This window comes from Mustelus asterias, chromosome 3, assembly GCF_964213995.1.
Source record: "Mustelus asterias chromosome 3, sMusAst1.hap1.1, whole genome shotgun sequence".
NCBI lineage: Eukaryota > Metazoa > Chordata > Chondrichthyes > Carcharhiniformes > Triakidae > Mustelus > Mustelus asterias.
Window position 1 is genome coordinate 156397621 of NC_135803.1, and position 27417 is coordinate 156425037.

Genomic DNA, 27417 nt, shown 5'->3' on the forward strand with positions numbered 1-27417 from the left:
CGGTTATTGGATAGGCACATGGAGCACACCAGAGTGGTAGGGAGTGGGATAGCTCGATCTTGGTTTCGGACAAAGCTCGGCACAACATCGAGGGCCGAAGGGCCTGTACTGTTCTATGTTCCATGTTCTATATCCCCTCTGCACCCCGCCCTCCCCCCCGTCTCAGCTGTCTCCCTGGGATTTGCTGTTGAAAGCTGCCCTCTTTATTCACTGTGTTTCATTGTAGCTTTAAGGTTCAGAGACAGCCCCCTCTGCGGTAGTTAAAGCTACCACTCATCCCTGCTGAGCTGCGACCCCTCAGATTATCCAAACTGTGCCAACCCCCAGCCTCCTTCCCAGAAGCAATTGGATTGACAAGGGACCATTTAATTATTTTGCAGCTAGTATGTTCGGCTGATAAAATGATCCAGAGATACAAAGCACTTGGGAACCTTTGAGGACGTGAAAGGTGCTATATGAATTCTCTGACACGGAACTGGTAGAGACCTGATGGGTCGAATGGCCTCTTTCTGCCCTGGGTTTACCCTTCCAATGAAACTTTTAAAGTTGATTTATTAGTGTCACAAGTAGGCTAACATTGCAATGATGTTACTGTGAAGATCCCCTAGTCACCACACTCCAGCGCCTGTTCGGTTGCACTGAGGAAGAATTTAGCACGGCTAATACACCTAACCAGCACGCCTTTCAGACTGTGGGAGGAAACCGGAGCACCCGGAGGAAACCTACGCAGACACGGGGAGAACGTGCAGACTCCGCACAGACAGTAACCCAAGCCGGGAATTGAACCCGGGACCCTGGCGCTGTGAGGCAGCAGTGCTGACCACTGTGTCACTGGGTACAGAGCAAGTGGCTTTTGCTTCCAAATAAACCTGTTGGACATTAACCTGGTGTTGTTAAACTTCTTACTGTTTACCCCAGTCCAAAGCCAGCATCTCCACATACAGAGCAAGTGTCAGCTCCTTCAAGAGAGGGAGAGAGAAATTGGCAATGGAGCAACTGCTAAACAGGGCAATCCCCTGTTGCTTCTCAATAGCCGGGGTCCCGCTTCTCAGAAACAATACGGTAGCGGAATGAACAAAGGGGGGGGGGGGGGCTGGGGGGACACACAGAACAAACTTCACACTAACAAGCCCTCCTCCCAAACTGAACCCAGCCGGTGCGAAGGTGATGGAAAAGTGACATCGGGATAAGGCCACCCCATTGAAGGCTGGTGGGAAACTGGTCGGAGGCGAAGTTGCTGAATTTCTGCCTCTCCCCGGGCTGAGCCGGTGGCGGCTTCCGGGGGAACCTGTTACATTGAGCCGGGTTACATTGTGACAGCGCGGTATCGGAGCTGAGAGCCGGGGCTGGGAGCGAGGAGCCGGGGCTGGCAGCTGAACCGTCCCCCGGCCAGCCTGGAGCGGAAAGCGATGAGGAAGGTCCGGCTGCTCCGGCTCGCAGCCCTGAGCTGCCTGGGCTCCTTCCTGCTGCTGGTCGTGTATTTCCAAGGAGGTTTCAGCCCAGGTAATGGAACGGGTGAAATTGACTTGATATAAAAGCCTGCAGCAAATTGACCAGAGGTGGGGGAGTTTGATTAAATACCCGCTTTCCCTCCACCAACACACACCACAGGAAAAACAGCTTTAATCCCCAAGTGAGAGGCTGGAGGAGTCTGTCAGGGATTGACAATCGCTGACACGTTGGTAGCTTTTTGTTTAAATTCCAAAGTTTTAAAATCTTTTTTTTATCTCTATACTCACTGGAGTTGTGAGGAATGAGAGGTGATCTGATTGCAACATGTGAGATCCTGAGGGGATTTGACAGGCTACACGCTGAGAGGATGTTACCCCTCTTGGGGGAATGAGAACTAGAGGGGGCACAGTCTCAGGATAAAGGGTCTCAGTTGAAGTGAGGAGGAATTTCTGCTCAGATAGTTACTCTGTGGAATTCCCTTCCCCAGAGAGCAGGGGAGGCTGTGGATCACTCTCTACTCAAGGTGCAGGGAGGCAGATTTTTGATCCAGCGAGGAGTCCAGGGAAGTGGAGATCAGACCACAATCGATCACAAATGGTAGCCCGGTGGTTAGCACTGCTGCCTCACAGCACCAGGGACCCGGGTTTGATTCCCGGCTTGGGTCACTGTCTGTGCGGAGTTTGCACATTCTCCCCGTGTCTGCGTGGGTTTCCTCCAGGTGCTCCGGTTTCCTCCCACAGTCCGAAAGACGTGCTGGTTAGGTGGATTGACCCGAACAGGCACTAGATTGTGGCGACTAGGGAAGTTTCACAGTAACTTCATTGCAATGTTAATGTAAGCCTTACTTATGGTTTATAAATAATCTTTAAACTTTACAATCGTAATGAATAGTGGGGCAGGCTGGAAGGACCGACTGGCCTAACCCTAATTTGTATGTTCTTATGGGCTTTAACATTTCCATGTCCCAATATGTTTCCCAGCCAATGAAGAGATTCTTTGGAGTGTAGTCTCTGTTGTAATGTAGGAGAGACAGTAACCAATGTGTGCACAGTAAGATCTCACAAGGAGCATTGTGATGATGATGATCAGATCATTTGTTTTTGGTGTGGGGACAAATATCAACCCCAGGGAAAACTGCCCTGGTTCCTCTTCCTAAAGGGGGCCATGGGATCGACCTGAACGGGCAAGGCGAGGCCTTGGTTTAATGTTGTATTTGAAAAGCAAGTGATCTCTGACAGTGCAGGAATCATTGACCAGGATTATGGGCTCAGGTCTCTGGGGAAAAGATTCAGTGGAGATGTGCGGGGGAAGTTTTTTACACAGAGGGTGGTGGGGACCTGGAATGCACGGCCAAGTGAGGTGGTTGAGGCAGATACGTTAGTGACATTCTGTATAGACACATAACAGACAGGGAAAGAGGGATTACAGGCGGTTGGTCTAGATAGGACAACGTGATCGGTGCAGACTTGGAGGGCCAAAGGGCCTGTTCCTGTGCTGTACTGTTCTTTGAGTTGGGGTTGAACCCACTACCTTCTTACTCTGAGCTGAGACAGTGCCACCCACTGTGCTAATGTTGGCAGCTGTGAGGTTCAGTAGTTTTAACTGGCATTGCCAGTTCAAAAGTCCCAGAAAGCAAAGTCTAGGAACCCAAATAAAAAGTGCAGAATACAGGAAGCACTCGACATGTAATTGCGGAGAGAGGAAGCTCAGTTAACATCTTAGATCTTGAGCTTGCGTCAGAACCCAAAAGTAGTGCCGTGTGGATGGAGGAACCATTCTGGGCTTTGGAAACCTTGTACAGACACATTATCTTCTTCCAACAACAAGGAGCCAGTGGGAGGAACTCCAAGTGTCTCCTTCTTGTGGATTGACTGAGTTTAGTTTCACCACTTTACAAGGGTAGTGATTACTGTCAGTCTGACTTGCTGGTCGGTGTGAATGTCAGTCAGAGTGCATGTTTTGAGACTCTATCTGAATTTTGTGTGTCTCAGATTATATCTGATTTTTGTGTGGGTTACAAATTGCTAACTGCACTCGTGGGACACCTCAGAGGTCAGGATTTTGTGTCTTTTTTATATGTTCAAATCTGTTTTCAAATCTCCCCATGGTCTCACCCCTCCCTATCTCTCCAATCTCCTCCAGCTCCACAACCCTCATATCTCTGAACTCCTTCTCCCCTGGCCACTTGTGCATGACTGATCTTAATCACTCCACCATTGGCAGCCATGCCTTCAGCTCGCTGGGCTCCGAGCTCTGGGATTCCCTCTCTACCTGTCTAATTGAAGATGCCCCATAAAGCCGACCACCATTACAATGTTAAAAGTGCTATATAAATGCTGCTGCTGTTGTTGTTGTAATGTGTTTTACTTCAGTAGTTCCTCTCATATCCGAACCTTCATAATGGGATTCAGCAGGCTATTTGACCATGGAACCATCACACTTTATTAGGGGTGATTACTAACTTCACCCTATGCTCTGCTTCCCTTGTTCCCCTCCTCTGGAGGGGTGGGGTGATGCCAGTCATAGCCCCCCCTCCTGTTCCCCAACATCAGAGGTCAAATTGTTTGGTTTAGACTGCGGATCAGAATCTTTCTGTCTGTTTAGTTTTTGTGTTGCTCTGGCTGAGGATCTGCTCACTGAAACTGGAGCAGGAATGATTCATGTTCCAGAGTGAAGTAACGCATCAGTTTGTCAACTGTTATCATCAAAGTTATTGCCTCCTGTTCCCGTTGCAATCTCTTGCTGAGCCACTGACTCCATTCCGCTCTCCCTGGCAACTCTTCTGTGGTTGAACAAGATTATTTGCGAGCTTCCTGCATTATATCATCATCATCACTCACATTGCCTCTTTCCACCGACACAACTGTAATGACTTCAATCAGGCCATTGAGCTTGGCCTATTGGAGAATAAACAATCACAAAAAGATGTCCTTGACTAAGGATCCAATTGATGGCCCAATCAGGGAGTCTTTGCCTTGTATTTAACCGGGAGTGTCAGTCCCTCTGGCACCCCTGGAGATAGACTGCTAGCACTCTGTGTACAGCTGTTAGAGTTGTAAATAAAGGCATTTTGGTGAAGGGACTTCTGTCTCCAAAGACTTATTACAGTGGCGACGAGGAAAAAAAGAATGACCTGAAGGAACTTGTTTGCTATCAGCCATTACACGTTGGGGGTAAGCCATTGCCGGGCAAACATGCCTCTACTCGGGAAATTGGATTCTTTTGACCCTGGGCCCAGTATGTAGAATGGATGAGTTATTTCTTCAGAGCTAATGACAAAGTCTCAGATGAAAAGCAATGGGTTATTTTGCTGACCGTTTGTGGACTGGCAGATTCTGCTGTTATTCGCAGTTTAACCTTTCCGGAGGCACTGGACACAAAACCTTCCAGGACTTGATGGACTTTGTAAAAAGTATTGTGACCCGAAGGTACCGGTTTTATTCAGCATTCCGAGAGACGGGGAAGTCAGTCACTAATTTCCTGATGAGATTAAGGCGACTAGCAGAGACTTGCGAATTTGGATTGATGTTAAATGAGACACTCCGAGACTGATTGATGTGCGGAATCAATAATATGACCATAGAAAAATGTCTGTTTATAACCCGGTTATGCAATGCCTCCATTTTTTTCAAATTCCTCCATGACCTCAGCCCTCCCATTTCAGCTTCTGTCCAATCCCCATTGGATGTTCACCATGGGGTACAGGTTTCTGGGGTGGGCTTTGCTGCCATGGAGGCTACTTGCTGCTTTGGATCAATCATGGGTTGTTACAGGGTGTGAGTCCCTGTCCCCCTCGCTTCCCTATCTCTGTAGCCTCCTCCAGCCCCCTACATCCCTCCCTCTCTCTGTAACCTTTTCCAGTCCCTACAACCCTCCCTCTCTCTGTAACCTCTTCCAGCCCCACAACTCTCCCTATCTCTGCAACTTCCTCCAGCCCCTACACCCCTCCCTCTCTCTGTAACCTTTTCCAGTCCCTACAACCCTCCCTATCTCTGTAACCTCTTCCAGCCCCAACAACCCTCCCTATCCCTGTAACCTGCAATTTAAGATACTCAACACTTCCTCCTTCGATATATTGACATTCTCTAGAGGTTCACACATCTATCCCTGGTCTCAGCATCCGTCATGTCCTTCTCCCTGGGGAATTCCGATACAAAGTACTCATTAAGGATCTTACCCACTTGGGATTCTCCTTGACCCTGTTTGCTAAACGCATTTCATGGCCCCTTTTAGCCCTCCTAATTCCATGTTTAAGTTCCTTCCTACTTTCTCTATATTCTTCAAGGATTTTGTCAGTGTTTAGATACCTAGACCTTCCCTTTTCCCTTTTGGCTATGCTTACAATTTCCCTTGTTATCCATGGTTCCCGAATCCTGCCATTTCTACCCTTTATTTTTACAGGGACATGCCTGTCCTGCACTTCAATCAATTGGCCTTTAAAAGCCTCCCACCTGCCAGATGTGGATTTGCCCTCAGCTAGCCGCTCCCAATCCACATTCCCCAGCTTCTGTCTAACTAGGATGTAATTGGCTCTCGCCCAATTAAACACCCTCACCCGAGGGCCACTCTTGTCCTTATCCATGACTACCCAAAATCTTATCGATTTATGGTCGCTCAGTCCAAAATGTTCCCCCACTGAAACATGGATCACCTGACCCGGCTCATTTATAGAAGCCCAACAGTGCAGAAAGAGGCCATTCGGCCCAGCGAGTCTGCACCGACCACAATCCCACCCAGGCCCTACCCCAATATCCCTACATATTTACCCGCTAACCCCTCTAACCTACGCATCTCAGGACACTAAGGGGCAATTTTAACATGGCCAATCAACCTAACCCGCACATCTTTGGACTCCAATACTAGATACTCCAATACTAATCTTTGGACTCCGTACTAGACTGGGTATTGGACATTCTCCAATACCCGGTCTAGTACGGCCCCCTCCCTGTTTGGATTGTCAACATTCTGCATCATAAAGCCCTCCTGGACACATCTAACAAACTGCTCTTCATCCGAGCCCCAGGCTGTAAGGGAGCCCCAGTCAATATGGGGGAAGTTGAAGATCCACCACTACCCTGCTTTTTTCACATCTTTTCAGCATCTGACTACACAACCTGCTCCTCTGTCTCCTGCGGGCTGTTGGGAGGTCTATAATACACTCCCAATATTGTGATTTCACTCTTCCTATTCCTGAGCTCCACCCATAATGCCTCACTACAAGATCCCTCCAATGTCCCCCCTCAACACAGCTGTGATGTGCTCCCATTTAGTGTAGCCAATCCTCCTCGCCCCCACATCTTTGGACTGTGGGAGGAAACCGGAGCACCCGGAGGAAACCCATGCAGACACGGGGAGAATGTGCAGACTCCACACAGACAGTGACCCAAGCTGGGAATTGAACCTGCGTCCCTGGCGCTGTGAGGCAGCAGTGCTAACCACTGTGCCACCGTGCCACATGGCATGCCCTTGGTAATGTACTGGAAATGTTAGCCTATCTTCCACACTTGTACCTGAGGGGTGGAGACTGAACCCACAATGTTTGGAGTGTTACCTACTGAGCAATAACTGAGAGAGAGTGTGGGGAATCAGCAGAGTTGGACAATATTCCCTCTGGTGAGAGACTCCAGAACAAGGGAGATAAAGATTGGAGTCCCAGAGTGGAAAGAGTTTTCAACAAAGCCCAGTGACAATCTGGAACTCTGGGTGTGCGGAGAAATGTGAGACGGAGAGAGTTTGGGGATGGGTTAGGGTGTGGCACAAAGCTGGCTTCATGGATTTGAAATACAGATTAGCTCTGATTGATGAGAATGGTGCTGCTGCCTCACAGCTCCAGGGACCCGGGTTCGATTCCCGGCTTGGATCACTGTCTGTGTGGAGTTTGCACGTTCTCCCCGTGACTGCGTGGGTTTCCTCCAGGTGCTCCCGATTTCCTCCCACAGTCTGAAAGATGTGCTGTTAGGGTGCATTGACCCGAACAGGCGCCGGAGTGTGGCGACTAGGGGAATTTCACAGTAACTTCATTGCAGTGTTAATGTAAGCCTTACTTGTGACTAGTAAATAAACTTTAACTTTTAGGGTCAATGGGCAGAAAGGCCTTCCCCGTTCAGTGGAGGAGATTTTAAAACATTATTTACAGAAGTTCCAAACAGCTGCAGTCTGCTCGGAACCTCCACTGACAGAAACTGCTTGCTCCAGTCTCGATCCCAAACTCCGACAGCTGCTGATCCCGGTGCAGGGAGGCTGATCCGGCCTGACGCCTGCCTGATCCGGCCTGACGCCTGCCTGATCCGGCCTGACGCCTGCCTGATCCGGCCTGACGCCTGCCTGATCCGGCCTGACGCCTGCCTGATCCGGCCTGACGCCTGCCTGATCCGGCCTGACGCCTGCCTGATCCGGCCTGACGCCTGCCTGATCCGGCCTGACGCCTGCCTGATCCGGCCTGACGCCTGCCTGATCCGGCCTGACGCCTGCCTGATCCGGCCTGACGCCTGCCTGATCCGGCCTGACGCCTGCCTGATCCGGCCTGACGCCTGCCTGATCCGGCCTGACGCCTGCCTGATCCGGCCTGACCCCTGCCTGATCCGGCCTGACCCCTGCCTGATCCGGCCTGACCCCTGCCTGATCCGGCCTGACCCGTGCCTGATCCGGCCTGACCCGGGCTGAGGGCAGGGGAGGAACCTGCCTCCCCACTCCAGCGCTCTCTCTGGTTCCATCCCCGGGAGCCGGCTCCCTCCCCTTGTGTCTCGCTGAGCTGGTGGAATGTCCTGTGTGTTCGCGGAGTTCCTGAGTGAGCCAGTCACTCAGCTGAGTCCAGCTGCCCAGCAAGCAGCTGCAGTAACCGCAACGTTCCCATTAACATTGCAGAAATATCCCAAAGAGCTTGGCAGGAAGTTTCATCGAGACAACATGTTGAGGTTGAGCTGAAGAAGGAAACATTAGGCAGGTGACAAGCTCGTGGGTCAGGCAGAGTGAGGCAATGGAGGAGAGAGTGAGGCCCAGGGATTCCGAGCTGCCTTCTGGTCTCCTGAGCTCGAATCTACTGTGTAAGAGCAGCCTCACTTATAAGCAGTAATCATTGTCTGTGTGAGCACACGCGTGCAGAGTGTGTGAGCCACACGCGTGCAGGGTGCGTGAGCCACACATGTGCAGGTTGGTGTGTGCTTGCAGGGTGCATGAGTGCATGCATGCAGGTTGATGTATGTTGAGAGTCCAAAGATGTGCGGGTTAGGTTGATTGGCCAGGTTAAAAATTGTCCTTGGGATGTGTAGTTAGAGGGATTAGCGGGTAAATATGTGGGGGTAGGGCCTGGGTGGGATTGTGGTCGGTGCAGACTCGATGGGCCGAATGGCCTCCTTCTGCACTGTAGGGTTTCTATGTTTCTATGTTTCTATGAGATATGTTTTGCAGGTGTGTATGTGCATGGTTGCATGCGTGTGCGTGTGTGTGTATCACTGTGCACAATAGTATTTCTTTCCAAAGACCCTCTACCCTTTCGGGTGAACACGAACGACCCCCTAGGCAGCGTTTTGAGGCTCAGCAGGAGATTATATCTAGAGTTTGGGGCCAAAAGCTATCCCTGAATCTTCATCAATTAACACATCCTGTCATTTCACAATGCTGTCTGTGGGATCTTGCTGTGCACAAGTTGGTTGCCCCGTTTCCTACATTTCAACAGTGACCATGCTGATTGGCTGTAAAGTGCTTTGGGACATTGATGGATGTGAAAGGTGGTCTATAAATGCAATTCTTCCATCGCCTTCACGCGGCTGTGTTTCTCTCTCTCTTGCGCCCCTCAGTCCCCGGTTCCGCTCCTGTTTGGAAGTGAATCGCACAGTGGAGGGCTGCAGCAATGTGAGGGTTAAGGGGTTTGCCTCTTGCTGTCATCAGCAGCAGACAGAATGGATGCTTCAACCAGAGCAGGATTGTGTTGGAGATGTGGGTTCGGAAGGGCCTGTCTATTGTGCAGACTCAGTCTGGCTCACTGAGTTCCACAGTCTGTCCGACTCTGGGGCACAACCCCAGGAGCTATTAACAGCTTTGGACAAAGCTGGACAGAAAGCGGTCAGCGTAACACGGAAGCAGTGTCAGGCGGCCGGGGGTATGTGTACCCAGCTGCTTTGCTGATATTGAGACTTATTGACCACTCCGTTCTGTGTCACAATCTGTATCTCCAGCTTACTAACTTTAAGCCTTGTATTAGATGGCAACTGAAACCAGGGTTGGTGTGATTCACCCCCAGGTGGAATATCCAAATACCCCTTGCTGCCCAGCCTCGGGTATAACAAGTGGTGACTGAGGGGCTAGCAGTGCTTTGAATGGATGAGTGCAGCTTACAGAGGGAGGGGGAGAGAGGGGTTGGATGTGATGTGTTGTGTTGTGGACACTGTGGCTCCACTCTGTATCTCTGGTGTTCCCCAAGCTGCGATTGATATGCTGAGATTGTTCACTCATGGGACGGAGCAGCAAGTATTTCGGAACAGCCGCCGCTTGGCACAAAGGTTTCCCTAGAAACTGGGAGCGTGGATCGAGATATTCTGCCCGTGAAAGCAGGACATTCATCCAGCAAATTCTTCTCAAAAATAAGCTGATAAAGCCGGAGAAGCGAGGTCCTTTTAAACAGGGGGTCGGGGAGAGACGTCGATCTCGGGGGGAGGGGAATACCTGTCAGGAGACTCTGGCTTGAGAGAAAGATCTTGTGTTTGTGTAGCACCTGATACAAACGCTCCGATGCCAGTGAAGCACCATTTGGAAATGTAGTCACTGTTGTAATGAGGGAAACACAGCAGTCAATTTGTGCACAGCAAGATCCCACAGAACTGTAATGATTAGCTAATCTCTTCTGATTTGATTTACTGCCACATGTATTAACGTACAGTGAAAAGTATCGTTTCTTGCGCGCTATACAGACAAAGCATACTGTTCATAGAGAAGGAAAGGAGAGGGTGCAGAATGTAGTGTTACAGTCAGAGCTAGGGTGTAGAGAAAGATCAACTTAATGCGAGGTAGGTCCATTTGAGTTTAAAAACAGCGAGGTTATGGTGCAGCTGTATAAGGTGCTGGTGAGGCCACACCTGGAGTACTGTGTACAGTTTTGGTCTCCTTACTTGAGAAAGGAGATACTGGCACTGGAGGGGGTGCAGAGGAGATTCACTAGGTTGATTCCGGTGTTGAGAGGGTTGGTTTATGAGGAGAGACTGAGTAGAACAAAGAACAATACAGCACAGGAACAGGCCCTTCGGCCCTCCAAGCCCGCGCCGCTCCCCGGTCCAGGATTGAATCCTGAATCCAGGATCCCCGCCCAATTTTCCAGCCTATCTACATACCAAGAGTGAGGGGAGATCTTATAGAAGCATATAAAATTATGAAGGGAATAGATAAGATAGAAGCAGGGAAGTTGTTTCCACTGGCAGGTGATACCAGAACTAGGGAGCAGATTTAGGACTGAGTTGAGGAAGAACTTCTTCACACAAAGGGTTGTGAATCTGTGGAATTCCCTGCCCAGTGGAGCAGTTGAGGCTACCTCATTGAGTGTTTTTAAGGCAAGGATAGATAGATTTTTGAACAGTAAAGGAATTAAGGGTTATGGTGAGCAGGCGGGTAAGTGGAGCTGAGTCCATGAAAAGATCAGCCATGATCTTATTGAATGGCGGAGCAGGCTCGAGGGGCCAGATGGCCTACTCCTGCTCCTAGTTCTTATGTTCTTATTCAAAAGTCTGACGGCAGCGGGGAAGAAGCTGTTCTTGAATCAGTTGATACATGACCTCAGACTTTAGTATCTTTTTCCCGACGGAAGAAGGTGGAAGAGAGAATGTCCGGGATGCGTGGGGTCCTTGATTATGCTGGCTGCTTTGCCGAGGCAGCGGGAAGTGTAGACAGAGTCAATGGATGGGAGGCTGGTTTGCGTGATGGACTGGGCTACATTCACAATGTTTTGTAGTTCCTTGTGGTCTTGGACAGAGCAGGAGCCATACCAAGCTGTGATACAACCAGAAAGAATGCTTTCTATGGTGCATCTGTAAAATTTGGTGAGAGTCGTAGTGGACATGCCAAATTCGTTTCGTCTTCTGAGAAAGTAGAGGCATTTTGGCCAGGACACGGGAGAACTCCCCGACTGTTCTCCCTGTAGAGCTGCTACCTGAGGGGGCAGAGGGATCCTCGACTCTGATCACCCCTCAGATCCACATTGAGGCTTGGATTCTGTGCTGAAGTCTCTGGACTGGGACTCGGAGACTGAGAGGGTGCCATCCATAGAATCCCGACGGAGCAGAAGGAAAGAGACTGAGAGGGTGCCATCCATAGAATCCCGACGGAGCAGAAGGAGACCATTCGACCCATCAAGTCTGCACTGACTCTCCAAAAGGGAATTGGAGGAATGGTTGAACAGGGAAGATTTCCAGGGCTGTGGTGGAAAGATCAGGGAGACGGGGACTAAGTGGATGGCTCTGTCAAAGAGCTAATGGAATGCATCCCAGGGTACTAAAAGGAACAGCAGAAGTAATAGCAAATGCATTAGTTGTAATTTATCAAAATTCACTGGACTCTGGGGAGGTGCCAGCTGATTGGAAAACAGTTAATGTAACGCCACTGTTTAAAAAAAGGAGGTAGACAAAAGGCAGGTAACTACAGGCCGGTTAGCTTAACATCCGGAGTTGGGAAAATGCTGGAATCTATCATTAAGGAAGAAATAGCAGGACATCTAGAAAAGAATGGTTCAATCAAGCAGACGCAGCATGGATTCATGAAGAGAAAGTCATCCTTGACTAATTTACTGGAATTTTTTGAGGATATAACGAGTGCGGTTGACAGAGGGGAACTGGTGGATGTGGTGTATTTAGATTTCCAGAAGGCATTCGATAAAGTGCCTCACAAAAGGTTGCTGCATAAGATAAAGGTACACGGAGTTGGGGGTAAAGTGTTAGCGTGGATTGAGGATTGGCTATCTGACAGAAAGCAGAGAGTCGGAATAAATGGGTGTTTTTCCGGTTGGCAATCAGTGACTAGTGGCGTGCCGCAGGGATCGGTGCTGGGGCCTCAACTATTTACCATATACATAGACGATCTGGAGGAGGGGACCGAGTGTAGGGTAACAAAGTTTGCGGATGACACAAAGATGAGTGGGTAAGCAAATTGCGTGGAGGACACAGAGTCTGCAGAGAGATTTGGATAGGCTAAGTGAGTGGGCGAGGATCTGGCAGATGGAGTATAACGTTGGTAAATGAGAGGTTATCCACTTTGGAAGGAATAATAGTAAAATGGACTATTATTTAAACGGTGAAAAATTACAACATGCTACTGTGCCGAGGGACCTGGGGGTCCTTGTGCATGAATCACAAAAACTCAGTTTGCAGGTGCAGCAGGTAATCAAGGAGGCAAATGGAATGTTGGCCTTTATCGCGAGAGGGATGGAGTATAAAAGCAGGGAGGTCATGCTGCAACTGTACAGGGTACTGGTGAGGCCGCACCTAGAGTACTGTGTACAATTTTGGTCCCCTTATTTAAGAAAGGATATATTAGCTTTGGAGAGGGTACAGAGAAGGTTCACCAGGCTGATTCCAGAGATGAGGGGGTTAGCTTATGAGGAGAGATTGAGTAGACTGGACCTGTACTCATTGGAGTTTAGAAGGTTGAGGGGAGATCTTATAGAGACATGTAAGATAATGAAGGGGCTAGACAAGGTAGAAGCAGCAAGGTTATTTCCACTTACAATGGAAACAAGAATTAGGGGGCATAGCCTCAAAATACGGGGGAGTCAATTTAGAACAGAGTTGAGGAGGAACTTCTCCCAGAGGGTAGTGAATCTTTGGAATTCTCTGCCCAATGAAGCAGTAGAGGCTACCTCGTTAAATGTGTTTAAGTCACAGATAGATAGATTTTTAACCATTAAGGGAATTAAGGGTTATGGGGAGCGGGCGCGTAAGTGGAACTGAACCCACTATCAGATCAGCCATGATCTTATTGAATGGCGGAGCAGGCTTGAGGGGCGAGATGGCCTACTCCTGCTCCTATTGCTTATGTTCTTAATGCAGGCACGATGGGCTGAATGGCCTCCTTCATGACTGAGTTAGATCAGAGAGGATGAGTTAGTTGGGTTTCTGATTCTAAATGGATGTCAGTGTGTCAGAGTGATTGAAAGATTAGTGAGATAATCCCAGTTTGCTCCAGTATTGGTGATTTCTACCTGGGCAGGCAGTTTTCTGTTTTTCATTTGGATTGTTGGATTAAAGGAAATAATCAGATTCCTGATTGTGAAATTTGTCCTTGTGGAAACCTTCCTTGTTGTGGTTTTCTGTGTTTTGCCAAACTCCAACCTGGGCTTCACAGGAGAAAGTACTTCCAGCCTCACCATCTGGGAGTTACAGTGCGCGACAGAGAGACAGAAACTTCGTCCGGCTTCTTGCTTCCGTTCCGGTTCACCGACTTGGGGAGCAATGGCGTCTGAAGGTTGCTCTTCCAGTGATTAACCTCGACACGGGGGAAATCAGAAACACTTACGCAGCAATGTGATTGGCCCAAATCTCCCGCCAATTCCCACCAACATTGGCTGCTCAATCCCCCCTCCCTCAGGTTAATGCTGTATCTTGAGAGACAGTGTCTCTGACAGTGCAGCACTCCCTCAATACTGACCCTCTGACAGTGCGGCACTCCCTCAGCACTGACCCTCTGACAGTGCGGCGCTCCCTCAGCACTGACCCTCTGACAGTGCGGCGCTCCCTCAGCACTGACCCTCTGACAGTGCGGCACTCCCTCAGCACTGACCCTCTGACAGTGTGGCACTCCCTCAGCACTGACCCTCTGACAGTGTGGCACTCCCTCAGCACTGACCCTCTGACAGTGCAGCACTCCCTCAGCACTGACCCTCTGACAGTGCGGCACTCCCTCAGCACTGACCCTCTGACAGTGTGGCACTCCCTCAGCACTGACCCTCTGACAGTGCGGCGCTCCCTCAGCACTGACCCTCTGACAGTGCGGCACTCCCTCAGCACTGACCCTCTGACAGTGCGGCACTCCCTCAGCACCGACCCTCTGACAGTGCAGCGCCCCCTCAGCACCGACCCTCTGACAGTGCGGCGCTCCCTCAGCACTGACCCTCTGACAGTGCGGCGCTCCCTCAGCACTGACCCTCTGACAGTGCGGCGCTCCCTCAGCACTGACCCTCTGACAGTGCGGCACTCCCTCAGCACTGACCCTCTGACAGTGCGGCGCTCCCTCAGCACTGACCCTCTGACAGTGCAGCACTCCCTCAGCACTGACCCTCTGACAGTGCGGCATTCCCTCAGCACTGACCCTCTGACAGTGCGGGATCTTGCTGTGCACAGATTGACCGCCACGTTTCATACATCAGAAATGTGACTACACCTCAAAAAATACTTCATTGGCTGGTTAGGTGGATTGGCCATGCTAAATTGCCCCTTAGTGTCAGGCGGTTTAGCAGAGTCTTCAGCACGTCTTTCAGACTGTGGGAGGAAACTGGAGCAACCGGAGGAAACCCACGCAGACACGGGGAGAACGTGCAAACTCCACACAGACAGTGACCCAAGCCGGGAATTGAACCTGGTTCCCTGGCGCTGTGAGGCAGCAGTGTTAAATGCTGTGATGAAATCTCTTCAGTGGGACTTGACCTTCTGCCTCTGGTATGAGATTGTTAGTCAACGAACCAAGCTGACATTGTCGAGAATTGGAAAAGGAAGTACGGACCTCAACTTTCTTTTTCTCAAGTTAGTTTCCCATCATAAAAAGAGAAGTGGAAATTCTTCTATTCAGCTGCTGATTGGCTATTTATGATGGGGTGTCTAACTTTGGTATAAAATAAACCAATGAGGTTTATTCCAGACAGTGTCATCTGTGAGTCATAACCTCCCTCACCTCAGGAGTCAGAGGCTGTGCGTTTAATTCTCATTCCACAGGCCTGAGCCCCGAATTCAGGCAGACATTTGCATTGCAGTGCTGAGGGAGTGCCGCACTGTCAGAGGGTCAGTGCTGAGGGAGTGCCGCACTGTCAGAGGGTCAGTGCTGAGGGAGTGCCGCACTGTCAGAGGGTCAGTGCTGAGGGAGTGCCGCACTGTCAGAGGGTCAGTGCTGAGGGAGTGCCGCACTGTCAGAGGGTCAGTGCTGAGGGAGTGCTGCACTGTCAGAGGGTCAGTGCTGAGGGAGTGCCGCACTGTCAGAGGGTCAGTGCTGAGGGAGTGCCGCACTGTCAGAGGGTCAGTACTGAGGGAGTGCTGCACTGTCAGAGGGTCAGTACTGAGGGAGTGCTGCACTGTCAGAGGGTCAGTGCTGAGGGAGTGCCGCACCTCCAGCCCCATGACCCTCTAATTCTGGCTGCTGGAAGATTCTCAGTTTTAATCTCTCTGCCATTAGCGGCCGTGCCTTCAGGTCCCTGGACACCACCCCCCATCCCCAAAAACATCCTCCCCTGCAAACCAAACTCTCTGACCAAACACCTGACCTAATACCTCCTCGTGTGTCTCCTGTGAAGGGATGCTTCATTTGGTGCTACATGAATTTAAGTTGTTGTTGTGTCCCGCAACCAACATATTCACAAGTTCTCGCTGCCTCTCTGTGCCTTTGTGCTGCTGTGTCTCTCTGTCCCCTCACTTTCTGTACTAGAAGATTAGCTATCAGGGAAACGGTGTCCAAGTGGCCAATGGTTGCCAATCAGTGAGATATTTGACCCTGGAACACTTTGCAGCCAGACCTGATTGTGTGAACACAGTCACTGTTTGGGAGTCACACTGACTGCAATGAGATGGGGATCCCCCCCCTACGCTGCACAGGGGATACTGAGGCCAATATCAGCACTATCAGCTGATTCAGCACATCACTGGCCAGCGTATCTGTTCAATAGCTGCCAACATGGCTGCGGGGGTGGGGGAGGGGAATGGAGGCTCGGGGCTATTTCCAATCCTTTGTACAGTTGACATTCTCTGCTTTAATTTGTGCTGGTCCCTGTCAGTGTAATCCAGACCAGAATGTCCCAGTGGATGAAATCAGATCGGTGTTGGAGCAGGAAAAGAAATATGCATTAAAACTCAGAGCTCTGAATCTGTTAGCCCAGAATCTGACCATTGCCTCCTCACTCACCCTGGTCTTAGTGTCCACCCTAACCCCCAGACTGACCCTGTTTTCCCCACACCAACAGGGGGGGGGTCGGGTCGGGGGGGGGAGTAATAATCTCCTGGATTGGCACGTTGGCAAGGGGGGCAAAGATTGCAACATCGCAGACATCATTCTCTATGCGATTGTGCTGATGGGCTATTTCACCTTGGGAGGCATCACAGCTGAACCTGATCACGACCTTACCCAAGACCCCTTCCCTGCGCCTCTCACACACACCCCCACCCCCCTTCCCTGCGCCTCACACACACACCCCCACCCCCCTTCCCTGCGCCTCACACACACACCCCCACCCCCCTTCCCTGCGCCTCACACACACACCCCCACCCCCCTTCCCTGTGCCTCACACACACACCCCCACCCCCCTTCCCTGTGCCTCACACACACCCCCCACCCCCACCCCCCTTCCCTGTGCCTCACACACACACCCCCACCCCCACCCCCCCTTCCCTGTGCCTCACACACACACCCCCACCCCCCTTCCCTGCGCCTCACACACGCACCCCCACCCCCCTTCCCTGCGCCTCACACACGCACACACAGCCCCCCCCACACTCTCTCACGCACACACACACTCACACAGCCCCCCCCACACACACAGCCACCCCACACTCTCATACACACACACATTGCCCCCTCCACACACACACACACACACAGCCCCCCAGAGACACACAACTCCCCACACACACACACATACTGCCCCCACACCGCACGCACACGCCGCCCCCCCCAACCACGCGCGCACACACACAAATGCGTGCACTGAATTTGGGGATACATGTGCACACACGTGGACACAAACACAGACAAATATACATACGCTTAGATACAAAGAGGAGCATTGCACACACACACACACAAATGCACACTTTCCATTTGGCGTTGGGGGGCGTCGCAGGATTGTGATTAGGAGACGGGATCTTGGCTGAATTTTGTTTTCCTGTTGCATGTTCTGTTGCTATTGCCCCCCGCCCTGCTCCCCCACCCCCCCAATCCCCCACCCCCGTGTCCAGCGACTGAGGGCTCTTTGGAATTTAAATTCTTCATTTCAAAGGGGTTTCTGGCATTGTGGTTTAGCTTCAGATCCCTGTGGTAACCGGTTAGATTTCAACAGCAGCTCGAGGCTGGAACCTGCTGAGCTGAGAACCAGATTGATTTGGATGGTTTATACAACAACAACTTGCATTTCTAATCGCACCTTTAACCTCCTAAAAAAAATCTCCGACCACAAATTGCGGAAACTGCATCAAACTAAAATGGACTTTGTTAAACTCGATAGAACACCAATCCCGTCTCAGCTGGAGTACTGTATCCCGTGCTGGACACCGCACTCTCGGAAGGATTGGAGGGAGTGTGGAAAATATTCATGAGAATGGTTCCAGGCTTGAGGAACATCCGATCCGTAAATAGGCAGCAGGAGCTGGGATTGACCGAGAAGAATCAAATTCATGAGGGCTCTGGACAGAGTAGAGAGAAACTGTTCCCATTGGTGGAAAGATTGAGAATGAGAGGACACAGATTAAAGGTGATTGGGTAAAAGAAGCAATGGGGACACGAGGAGAAACATTTTCACCCAGCGAGTGGTTCACAGTAACTTCATTGCAGTGTTAATGTAAACCTACTTGTGACACTAATAAAGTTTAAAGGATCTGGAATGTATTGTCTGAGAGTGTGGTGGAGACAGATTCACACAGCGAGTGGTTAGGATCTGGACTGCACTGTCTGAGGGTGTGGTGGAGACAGATTCAATCGAGACATTCCTGAGGAATTGGATTATTATCTGGAAAGGAAGAATGTGTAGGGTAAGGGGGGGAAAGTGAGTAAATGGCACTGGGAGAATTGCTCATTTGGAGAGTGGGTGCAATCACGATGGGCCGAATGGCCTTCCCCCATGCTGCAACGATTCAGTGAACCCCAGAAACAAACCGGAATGGTCAGATGGTCAAATCTCCTGTCTTTGTCTCCTGCTTTGATGAGGGAATTCCAGTGCCCAGCCTCTGCTGAGCTGAGTTATAAAAGCACATTCCCTCTCTACCCCTCCTGCCTCCTCTGCTCTGCAACCAGTTCCACCTCCTCCCCTGGGCAAACGGCTCTACAGAAACACACAATCTTACAGCGCAAGAGGTGGCCATTTGGCCCATTGTATCTGTGCCAGCCCTTTACAAAAGCTATTCAATTAGTCCCACTGCCCTGCTCTTTTCCCATGGCCTGGCAGATGAGTATTTATTCAGTTCCCTTTTCGCAAGTTATTATTGAATCTGCTTCTACTGCACATTCAGACAGCGCCTTCCCGATCACAACAACTTGTCCTGAATTTATTTACTGATTTATTTTTTTCACAGGATGTGGGCATCGCTGCTCGGGCAGCATTTATTGCCCCTGATGATGGTGGTGGTCAGCTGCCGTCTTGAACTGCAGTCGATGTGATGTAGATACACCCACTGTGCTGTTAGAGAGGGATGTGAAACCTCCACACTCTTTTTGTGTGTTCTTTATATTATCTTTCCACATTCTTCTTATGAAAATGCATTACTTCATAATCCTCTGCTTTCCCCTAAACTGATGTTCTCTGAGTGAATACTCCAGTCCGACTGGAACAGCATCAGTATAGCCCCGTGCACCACACTGCGATTGTGTACAATATTCCTCGAGCTTTGGCACCAACTCAGTGGGCTTTGGTGATATCCACAGGGGATCCACATTCCTTCTCTTGCTCCACTTATGCTGTGTTTGGCTCTGTTAGTGTTCTGGGCATGTTCTGTATATGTTGCACGGTGAATGTAGTTCCCTTGGAATAAAGAAGTGGTCTATTTCTCTCTCTCTCTCTCTGGCAATGCCTCCTGCTCTCTGTGTTTTCGATTTGATTTATTATTGTCACGTGTATTAACATGCAGTGAAGTATTGTTTCTTGCGCACTATACAGACAAAGCATACCATTCTCATACCAGCTATATCAGACCCTCGTCAGACCCCACTTGGAGTACTGTGCTCAGTTCTGGTCGCCTCATTACAGGAAGGATGTGGAAAAGATTGAAAGGGTGCAGAGGAGATTTACAAGGATGTTGCCTGGATTGAGTGGCATGCCTTATGAGGATAGGCTGAGGGAGCTCAGTGTTTTCTCCTTGGAGAGACGTAGGATGAGAGGAGACCTAATAGAGGTGTATAAGATGTTGAGAGGCATAGATCGGGTGGACTCTCAGAGGCTTTTTCCCAGGGTGGAAATGTCTGCTACGAGAGGACACAGGTTTAGGGTGCTGGGGGGTAGGTACAGGGGAGATGTTAGGGGTAAGTTTTTCACACAGGGTGGTGGGCGAGTGGAATCGGCTGCCGTCAGTGATGGTAGAAGCGAACTCAATAGGGTCTTTTAAGAGACTCCTGGATGAGTACATGGAGCGTAATAGGATGGAGGGTTATAGGTAGGTCTAGAAGGTAGGGATGTGTTCGGCACAACTTGTGGGCCGAAGGGCTTGTTTGTGCTGTAGTTTTTCTATGTTTCTATGTTTCATTCATAGAGAAGGAAAGGAGAGGGTGCAGAATGTAGTGTTAGTCATAGCTAGGGTGTAGAGAAAGATCAACTTAATGCGAGGTAGGTCCATTCAAAAGTCTGACAGCAGCAGGGAAGAAGCTGTTCTTGAGTCGGTTGGTACGTGACCTCAGACTTTTGTATCTTTTTCCCAACGGAAGGAGGTGGAAGAGAGAATGTCCGGGGTGCGTGGGGTCTTTAATTATGCTGGTTGCTTTTCCGAGGCAGCGGGAAGTGTAGACAGAGTCAATGGATGGGAGGCTGGTTTGAGTGATGGGCTGGGCTACATTCTTTTCTTTTGAAAGGCGTGCTGGTTAGGGTGCATTGTCCCGAACAGGCGCCGGACTCTGGCGACTAGGGGAATTTCACTGTGACTTCATTGCAGTGTTAATGTAAGCCTACTTGTGACAAATAAATAAACTTTACATTACTTTTATTCTTTCGTGAATGGAGTAACTTGCTCGGGCATTTCCGAGGTAGCCACGTTGCTGTGGGTCAGGGGTCACCTGGAGGTTAGCCTAGGCAAGGAGGGCATTAGTGACCCAGCGCCTCATTAGTGAGAGAACCCATTAGTGATAGTTGTCACCGTGACTGAGACTAGCTTTCCAGCAGGGTCTATGTAGGATTTGAACTCTCACCCAAACATTAGCCTGGGCTTCCGAATTACTAGCCCAGTGACATTACCACTACTGTCACTGCTGCTGTTAATCTATAATTTAGGTTGTAAGTTCTGTGATCATGGAGACGGAAGATGTTAGTGCGAGAGACAGGAATACTGTCTCATGTTAGGTTCTCGTGTCCCATCGAACACTCGTAGGACAGGTACAGCACGGGGTTAGATACAGAGTAAAGCTCCCTCTACACTGTCCCCATCAAACACTCCCAGGACAGGTACAGCACGGGGTTAGATACAGAGTAAAGCTCCCTCTACACTGTCCCCATCAAACACTCCCAGGACAGGTACAGCACGGGGTTAGATACAGAGTAAAGCTCCCTCTACACTGTCCCCATCAAACACTCCCAGGACAGGTACAGCACGGGGTTAGATACAGAGTAAAGCTCCCTCTACACTGACCCCATCAAACACTCCCAGGACAGGTACAGCACGGGGTTAGATACAGAGTAAAGCTCCCTCTACACTGTCCCCATCAAACACTCCCAGGACAGGTACAGCACGGGGTTAGATACAGAGTAAAGCTCCCTCTACACTGTCCCCATCAAACACTCCCAGGACAGGTACAGCACGGGGTTAGATACAGAGTAAAGCTCCCTCTACACTGTCCCCATCAAACACTCCCAGAACAGGCACAGCACGGGGTTAGATACAGAGTAAAGCTCCCTCTACACTGTCCCCATCAAACACTCCCAGAACAGGCACAGCACGGGGTTAGATACAGAGTAAAGCTCCCTCTACACTGACCCCATCAAACACTCTCACGGCAACTAACGTAATGTTAATGCAGGAAGTAGAAAAAGCCTACGCCTCTTGATCTTTTGGTGTTGCATCAATGGAAGCAAATAGAATTGGTGCAGGAAGCACTGGGCCATAGCCTGATGTGATTGCTGCAAGTCTGGCTGTCTGCTATTTAAGCTCAACCTAATCCTTCCTGGGGTCAAGATGTGTTCTGTGGTCGGTGTCCAAATGTATCTTGCTGAAATGGTCAGTGAAGCTTAAACTTCAAACAGTGCAGGATATTTAATGTCCAGATAATTCCAGTCATTATTAGCTCTCCTGAAAGAGTGACTGACTCTCACTGGGATACAGGTTCCACACACACACTGACTCTCACTGGGGTACGGGTCCCACACACACTGACTCTCACTGGGGTACGGGTTCCACACACACTGACTCTCACTGGGGTACGGGTTCCACACACACTGACTCTCACTGGGGTACGGGTCCCACACACACTGACTCTCACTGGGGTACGGGTCCCACACACACTGACTCTCACTGGGGTACGGGTTCCACACACGGTGACTCTCACTGGGGTACGGGTTCCACACACACTGACTCTCACTGGGGTACGGGTCCCACACACACTGACTCTCACTGGGGTACGGGTTCCACACACACTGACTCTCACTGGGGTACGGGTCCCACACACACTGACTCTCACTGGGGTACGGGTTCCACACACACACTGACTCTCACTGGGGTACGGGTCCCACACACACTGACTCTCACTGGGGTACGGGTTCCACACACACTGACTCTCACTGGGGTACGGGTCCCACACACACTGACTCTCACTGGGGTACGGGTCCCACACACACTGACTCTCACTGGCGTACGGGTCCCACACACACTGACTCTCACTGGGGTACGGGTCCCATACACACTGACTCTCACTGGGGTACGGGTTCCACACACACTGACTCTCACTGGGGTACGGGTTCCACACACACTGACTCTCACTGGGGTACGGGTTCCACACACACTGACTCTCACTGGGGTACGGGTTCCACACACACTGACTCTCACTGGGGTACGGGTTCCACACACACTGACTCTCACTGGGGTACGGGTTCCACACACACTGACTCTCACTGGGGTACGGGTTCCACACACACTGACTCTCACTGGGGTACGGGTTACACACACACTGACTCTCACTGGGGTACGGGTTCCACACACACACTGACTCTCACTGGGGTACGGGTTACACACACACTGACTCTCACTGGGGTACGGGTTCCACACACACACTGACTCTCACTGGGGTACGGGTTACACACACACTGACTCTCACTGGGGTACGGGTTACACACACACTGACTCTCACTGGGGTACGGGTTACACACACACTGACTCTCACTGGGGTACGGGTCCCACACACACTGACTCTCACTGGGGAACGGGAGCTAAGGAGATACGTAGAGTTAGTCATTTTTGGCCCTGAATCAGTGTCACTGAAAAGGATTATCTGGTTGTTATCACATTTGTGGGATCTTGCTGTGCACAAATTGGCTGCTTTTTCTCCTGCATTGTAACAGTGACTACATTTCAATAAGTAATTGATTGCCTGTGTAGGCTTTGAGTTGTCCTGTGCTGGTGAAAGGTGCTATAGAAATGTAAGCCCATTTTCTGTGTAGTGTTTCTTTACCAGATCAGGACAATGAAGTGGGCTGTGAAATTTGGCACTTTGCCTTCAAGTCCAAACGCTCCAGCCGGGAAAATGCTTTAGCCGTTGAGGAATGTCTCAGTTTAGATGTTCATAAAGGGTTTGAAATAAAGCTGCTTCTTTAGAACATGCAGACAGGCTGGTGGGAACAAACATTGAAGGTAGGATTCCAAGACACACAACTCACTGTTAAATTACATTTCACTCTGTTCTCCGTTCCGACACTGGCTCTGTCTCCGCTGTCTGCTGTGTCATTCCTTGGCTGTGGCCGATCTTGCGCAGTACAAACTGCAATGCTCTCAATCTGTTAATTATCCTGTTCTTCGCCATGTGGTCGAATTACAGACCTTTTCCCAGGCTGATTTCCAAATCCAGGAATTCTGTTCCATCATCCAGTAAATTTACCTTGGAAGAGAAATCTGAACAGTCATGTGAGGATATATGAATAGGACAAAGAAAATTACAGCACAATTCTGCCCAACTGAACTAAAACCCCTTACCATTCCCATCCTATTTATGTATTTGTCAAGACGCCCCTTAAAAGTCACTATTATATCCGCTTCCACTACCTCCCCCGGCAACGAGTTCCAGGCACCCACCACCCTCTGTGTAAAACATCTGCCTCGTACATCTCCTTTGAACCTTGCCCCTCGCACCTTAAACCTGTGCCCCCTAGTAATTGACTCTTTCACCCTGGGAAAAAGCTTCTGACTATCCACTCTGTCCATGACGCTCATAATCTTGTAGTCTTCTCAACCTCAAACTCAGCCCCTCAACCTCCGTCATTCCAATGAGAACAAATCAAGTTTCTCCAACCTCTCCTCATAGCTAATGCCCTCCATACCAGGCAACATTCTGGTAAATCTTTTCTGTAACCTCTCCAAAGCCTCCACATTCTTCTGGTAGTGTGGCGACCAGAATTGAACACTATATTCCAAGTGCAGCCTAACTAAGGTTCTATAAAGCTGCAACGTGACTTACCAATTTTTAAATTCAATGCCCTGGCCGATGAAGGCAAGCATGCCGTATGCCTTCTTGACTACCTTCTCCGTCTGCATTGCCACTTTCAGTGACCTGTGTACCTGTACACCCAGATCCCTTTGCCTATCAATACTCTTAAGGGTTCTGCCATTTACTGTATATTTCCCATCTGTATTAGACCTTCCAAAATGCATTACCTCACATTTGTCCGGATTAAACTCCATCTGCCGTCTCTCCGCCGAAGCCTCCAACTGATCTATATCCTGCTGTATCCTCTGACGATCCTCATCGCTATCCGCAAATCCACCAACCTTTGTGTCGTCCGCAAACGTACTAATCAACCCAGTTACATTTTCCTCCAAATCATTTATACATATTACAAACAGCAAAGGTCCCAGCACTGATCCCTGAGGAACGCCAGTAGTCACAGCCCTCCATTCAGAAATGCACCCTTCCACTGCCACCCTTTGTCTTCTTTGACCGAGCCAGTTCTACATCCATCTTTCCAGCTCAACTCTGAATCTGTGCGCCTTCACCTTCTCTACCAGTCTGCCATGAGGGACCTTGTCAAAGGCCTTACTGAAGTCCATATAGTCAACTTTCACTGCCCTACTTTCATTAATCACCTCATCACTTCCTTGAAAAATTTGATCAAGTTAGTGAGACACGACCTCCCCTTCACAAAACCATGTTGCCTCTCACTAATAAGCCCACTTATTTCTAAGTGGGAGTAAATCCTGTCTCAAAGAATTCTCTCCAATAATTTCCCTACCACTGATGCTCACCGGCCTGTAATTTCCTGGATTATCCTTGCTACCCTTCTTAAACAAAGGAACAGCATTGGCTATTCTCCAATCTTCTGGGATCTCCCCTGCAGCCAGTGAGGATACAAAGATTTCTCTCAAGGCCCCAGCAATTTCCTCCCTCAGTATTCTGGGGTATATCCCATCAGGTCCTGGAGACTTGTCTACCTTAATGTTTCTCAAGAACCCCAATACCTCCTTTTTGATCTCAACATGACTCAAACTATCTACACATCCTTTCCCAGACTCATCATCCACCAAGTCCTTCTCTTTGGTGAATACTGACGCAAAGTACTCATTTAATACCTCGCCCATTTCCTCTGGCTCCACGCATAGATTGCCTTCCCTGTCCTCGAAACATATAGAAACGTAGAAGCAGGAGGAGGCCATTTGGCCCTTCGAACCTGCTCCGCCATTCATTTTGATCATGGCTCATCATCGAATTTGATATCCTGATTTTCCCCCCCTCCATGTCCCTTGATCCCTTTAGTCCCAGGAGCTATATCTAATTTCTCCTTGAAATCAGACAATGTTTTGGCCTCAACTACATTCTGTGGGAGTGAATTCCACACATTCACCACCCTCTGGGTGAAGAAATTTCTCCTCACCTCAGTCCTAAAAGGTTTACCCCTTGCCCTCAAACTATGACCCCTAGTTCTGGACTCCCTCATCATTGAGAACATTCTTTCTCAATCTACCCTGTCTAATCCTGTTAGAATTTTATAAGTTTCTATGAGATCCCCTCTCACTCTTCTAAACTCCAGTGAATATAATCCTAATTGACTTAGTCTCTCCTCATATGACAGACCTGCCATCCCAGGAATCAGCCTGGTAAACCTTCGCTGTACTCCCTCCATAGCAAGGACACCCTTCCTCAGATAAGGACACCAAAACTACACACAATACTCCAGGTGTGGCCTCACCAACGCCCTATACAATTGCAGCAAAACATCCCTATCCCTATACTCAAATCCTCTCGCTATGAAAACCAATATACCATTTGCCTTCTTTACTGCCTGCTGTACCTGCACGCTCACTTTCAGCGACTGATCACGAGGACTCAAGTCTCGTTAAGTATCCACCTCTCTCAATTTACACCCATTCAAGTAATAATCTGTCTTCCTATTATTGCTACCAAAGTGGATAACCTCACATTTATCCACATTATACTGCATCTGCCACATAGCTGCCCACACACTCAGCCTGTCCAATCACGCTGAAGTATCTCTGCATCCTCCTCACAGCTCACCCAACTTTGTATCATCTGCAAATTTGGAGATAATACATTCAGTTTCCTCTTCCAGGGTCGTGAGCTTCAAGTTTTTAAGTGTCCAGATCACCAACAACCTATTCTGGTCCCCCCATGCCGACACTATAGTTAAGAAAGCCAACCAATGCCTCTACTTTCTCAGGAGGCTAAGGAAATTTGGCATGTCAGTCACGATTTTCACCAACCTTTACAGATGCACCATAGAAAGCATTCTTTCTGGTTGTATCACAGCTTGGTATGGCTCCTGCTCTGCCCAAGACCGCAAGGAACTACAAAAGGTCGTGAATGTAGCCCAATCCATCACGCAAACCAGCCTCCCACCCATTGACTCTGTCTACACTTCCCGCTGCCTCGGCAAAGCAGCCAGCATAATCAAGGACCCCACACACCCTTGACATTCTCTCTTCCACCTTCTTCCGTCGGGAAAAAGATAAAAAAGTCTGAGGTCACATACCAACTGACTCAAGAACAGCTTCTTCCCTGCTGCTGTCAGACTTTTGAATGGACTTACCTTGCATTAAGTTGATCTTTCTCTGCACCCTAGCTATGATTGTAACACTACATTCTGCACTCTCTCGTTTCCTTGTCTATGAACAGTATGCTTTGTATAGCGCGCAAGAAACAATACTTTTCACTGTATGTTAATAGATGCAGTAAGAAGTCTCACAACACCAGGGTTGAAGTCCAACAGGTTTATTTGTTAGTACAAGCCACTAGCTTTTGGAGCGCTGCTCCTTCATCAGGTAAGTGGGAGTTCTGTTCACAAACGGCATATTCAGGGCATAGATGTGACAGTAATATATCAAATCATTAATATATAATGTGAACAGTTGGGGTCCTGGCACAGATCCCTGCGGAACCCCACTAGTCACTGACTGCCAATCAGAAAAAGACCCATTTATGCCAACTCGTTGTTTCCTATCTGCTCACCAGCTTTCTATCCATCTCGACATTACCTGCAATCCCATCTGCTTTAACTTTACATTGTGGCCTGTTATGTGAGACCTTGTCTTCTGAAAGTCGAAATAAACCACATCCAATGATTCTCCTCGGTCAACTCTACTAGTTACATCCTCAAAAATTCAAATAGATTCATCAAGCATGATTTCCCTTTTGTAAATCCATGCTGACATCTGATTACCCCAC

General features: G+C 49.5%; 1 protein-coding gene across 2 annotated transcripts in view; it reads left to right on the top strand.

Annotated features, from left to right (window-relative positions):
* The first annotated feature begins 1206 nt into the window (after positions 1–1206).
* Positions 1207–27417, top strand: part of LOC144491769 (carbohydrate sulfotransferase 11-like) — a 65922-nt gene continuing 39711 nt past the window's right edge. For both annotated transcript variants that reach the window (XR_013497499.1, XM_078210030.1), the window contains exon 1: positions 1207–1503. Coding sequence is in view for 1 of the 2 variants with exons in the window: in XM_078210030.1 (XP_078066156.1) it covers positions 1410–1503 (94 nt within the window). In the remaining variant the exon portion in view is untranslated. The remainder of the gene's footprint in view (positions 1504–27417) is intronic.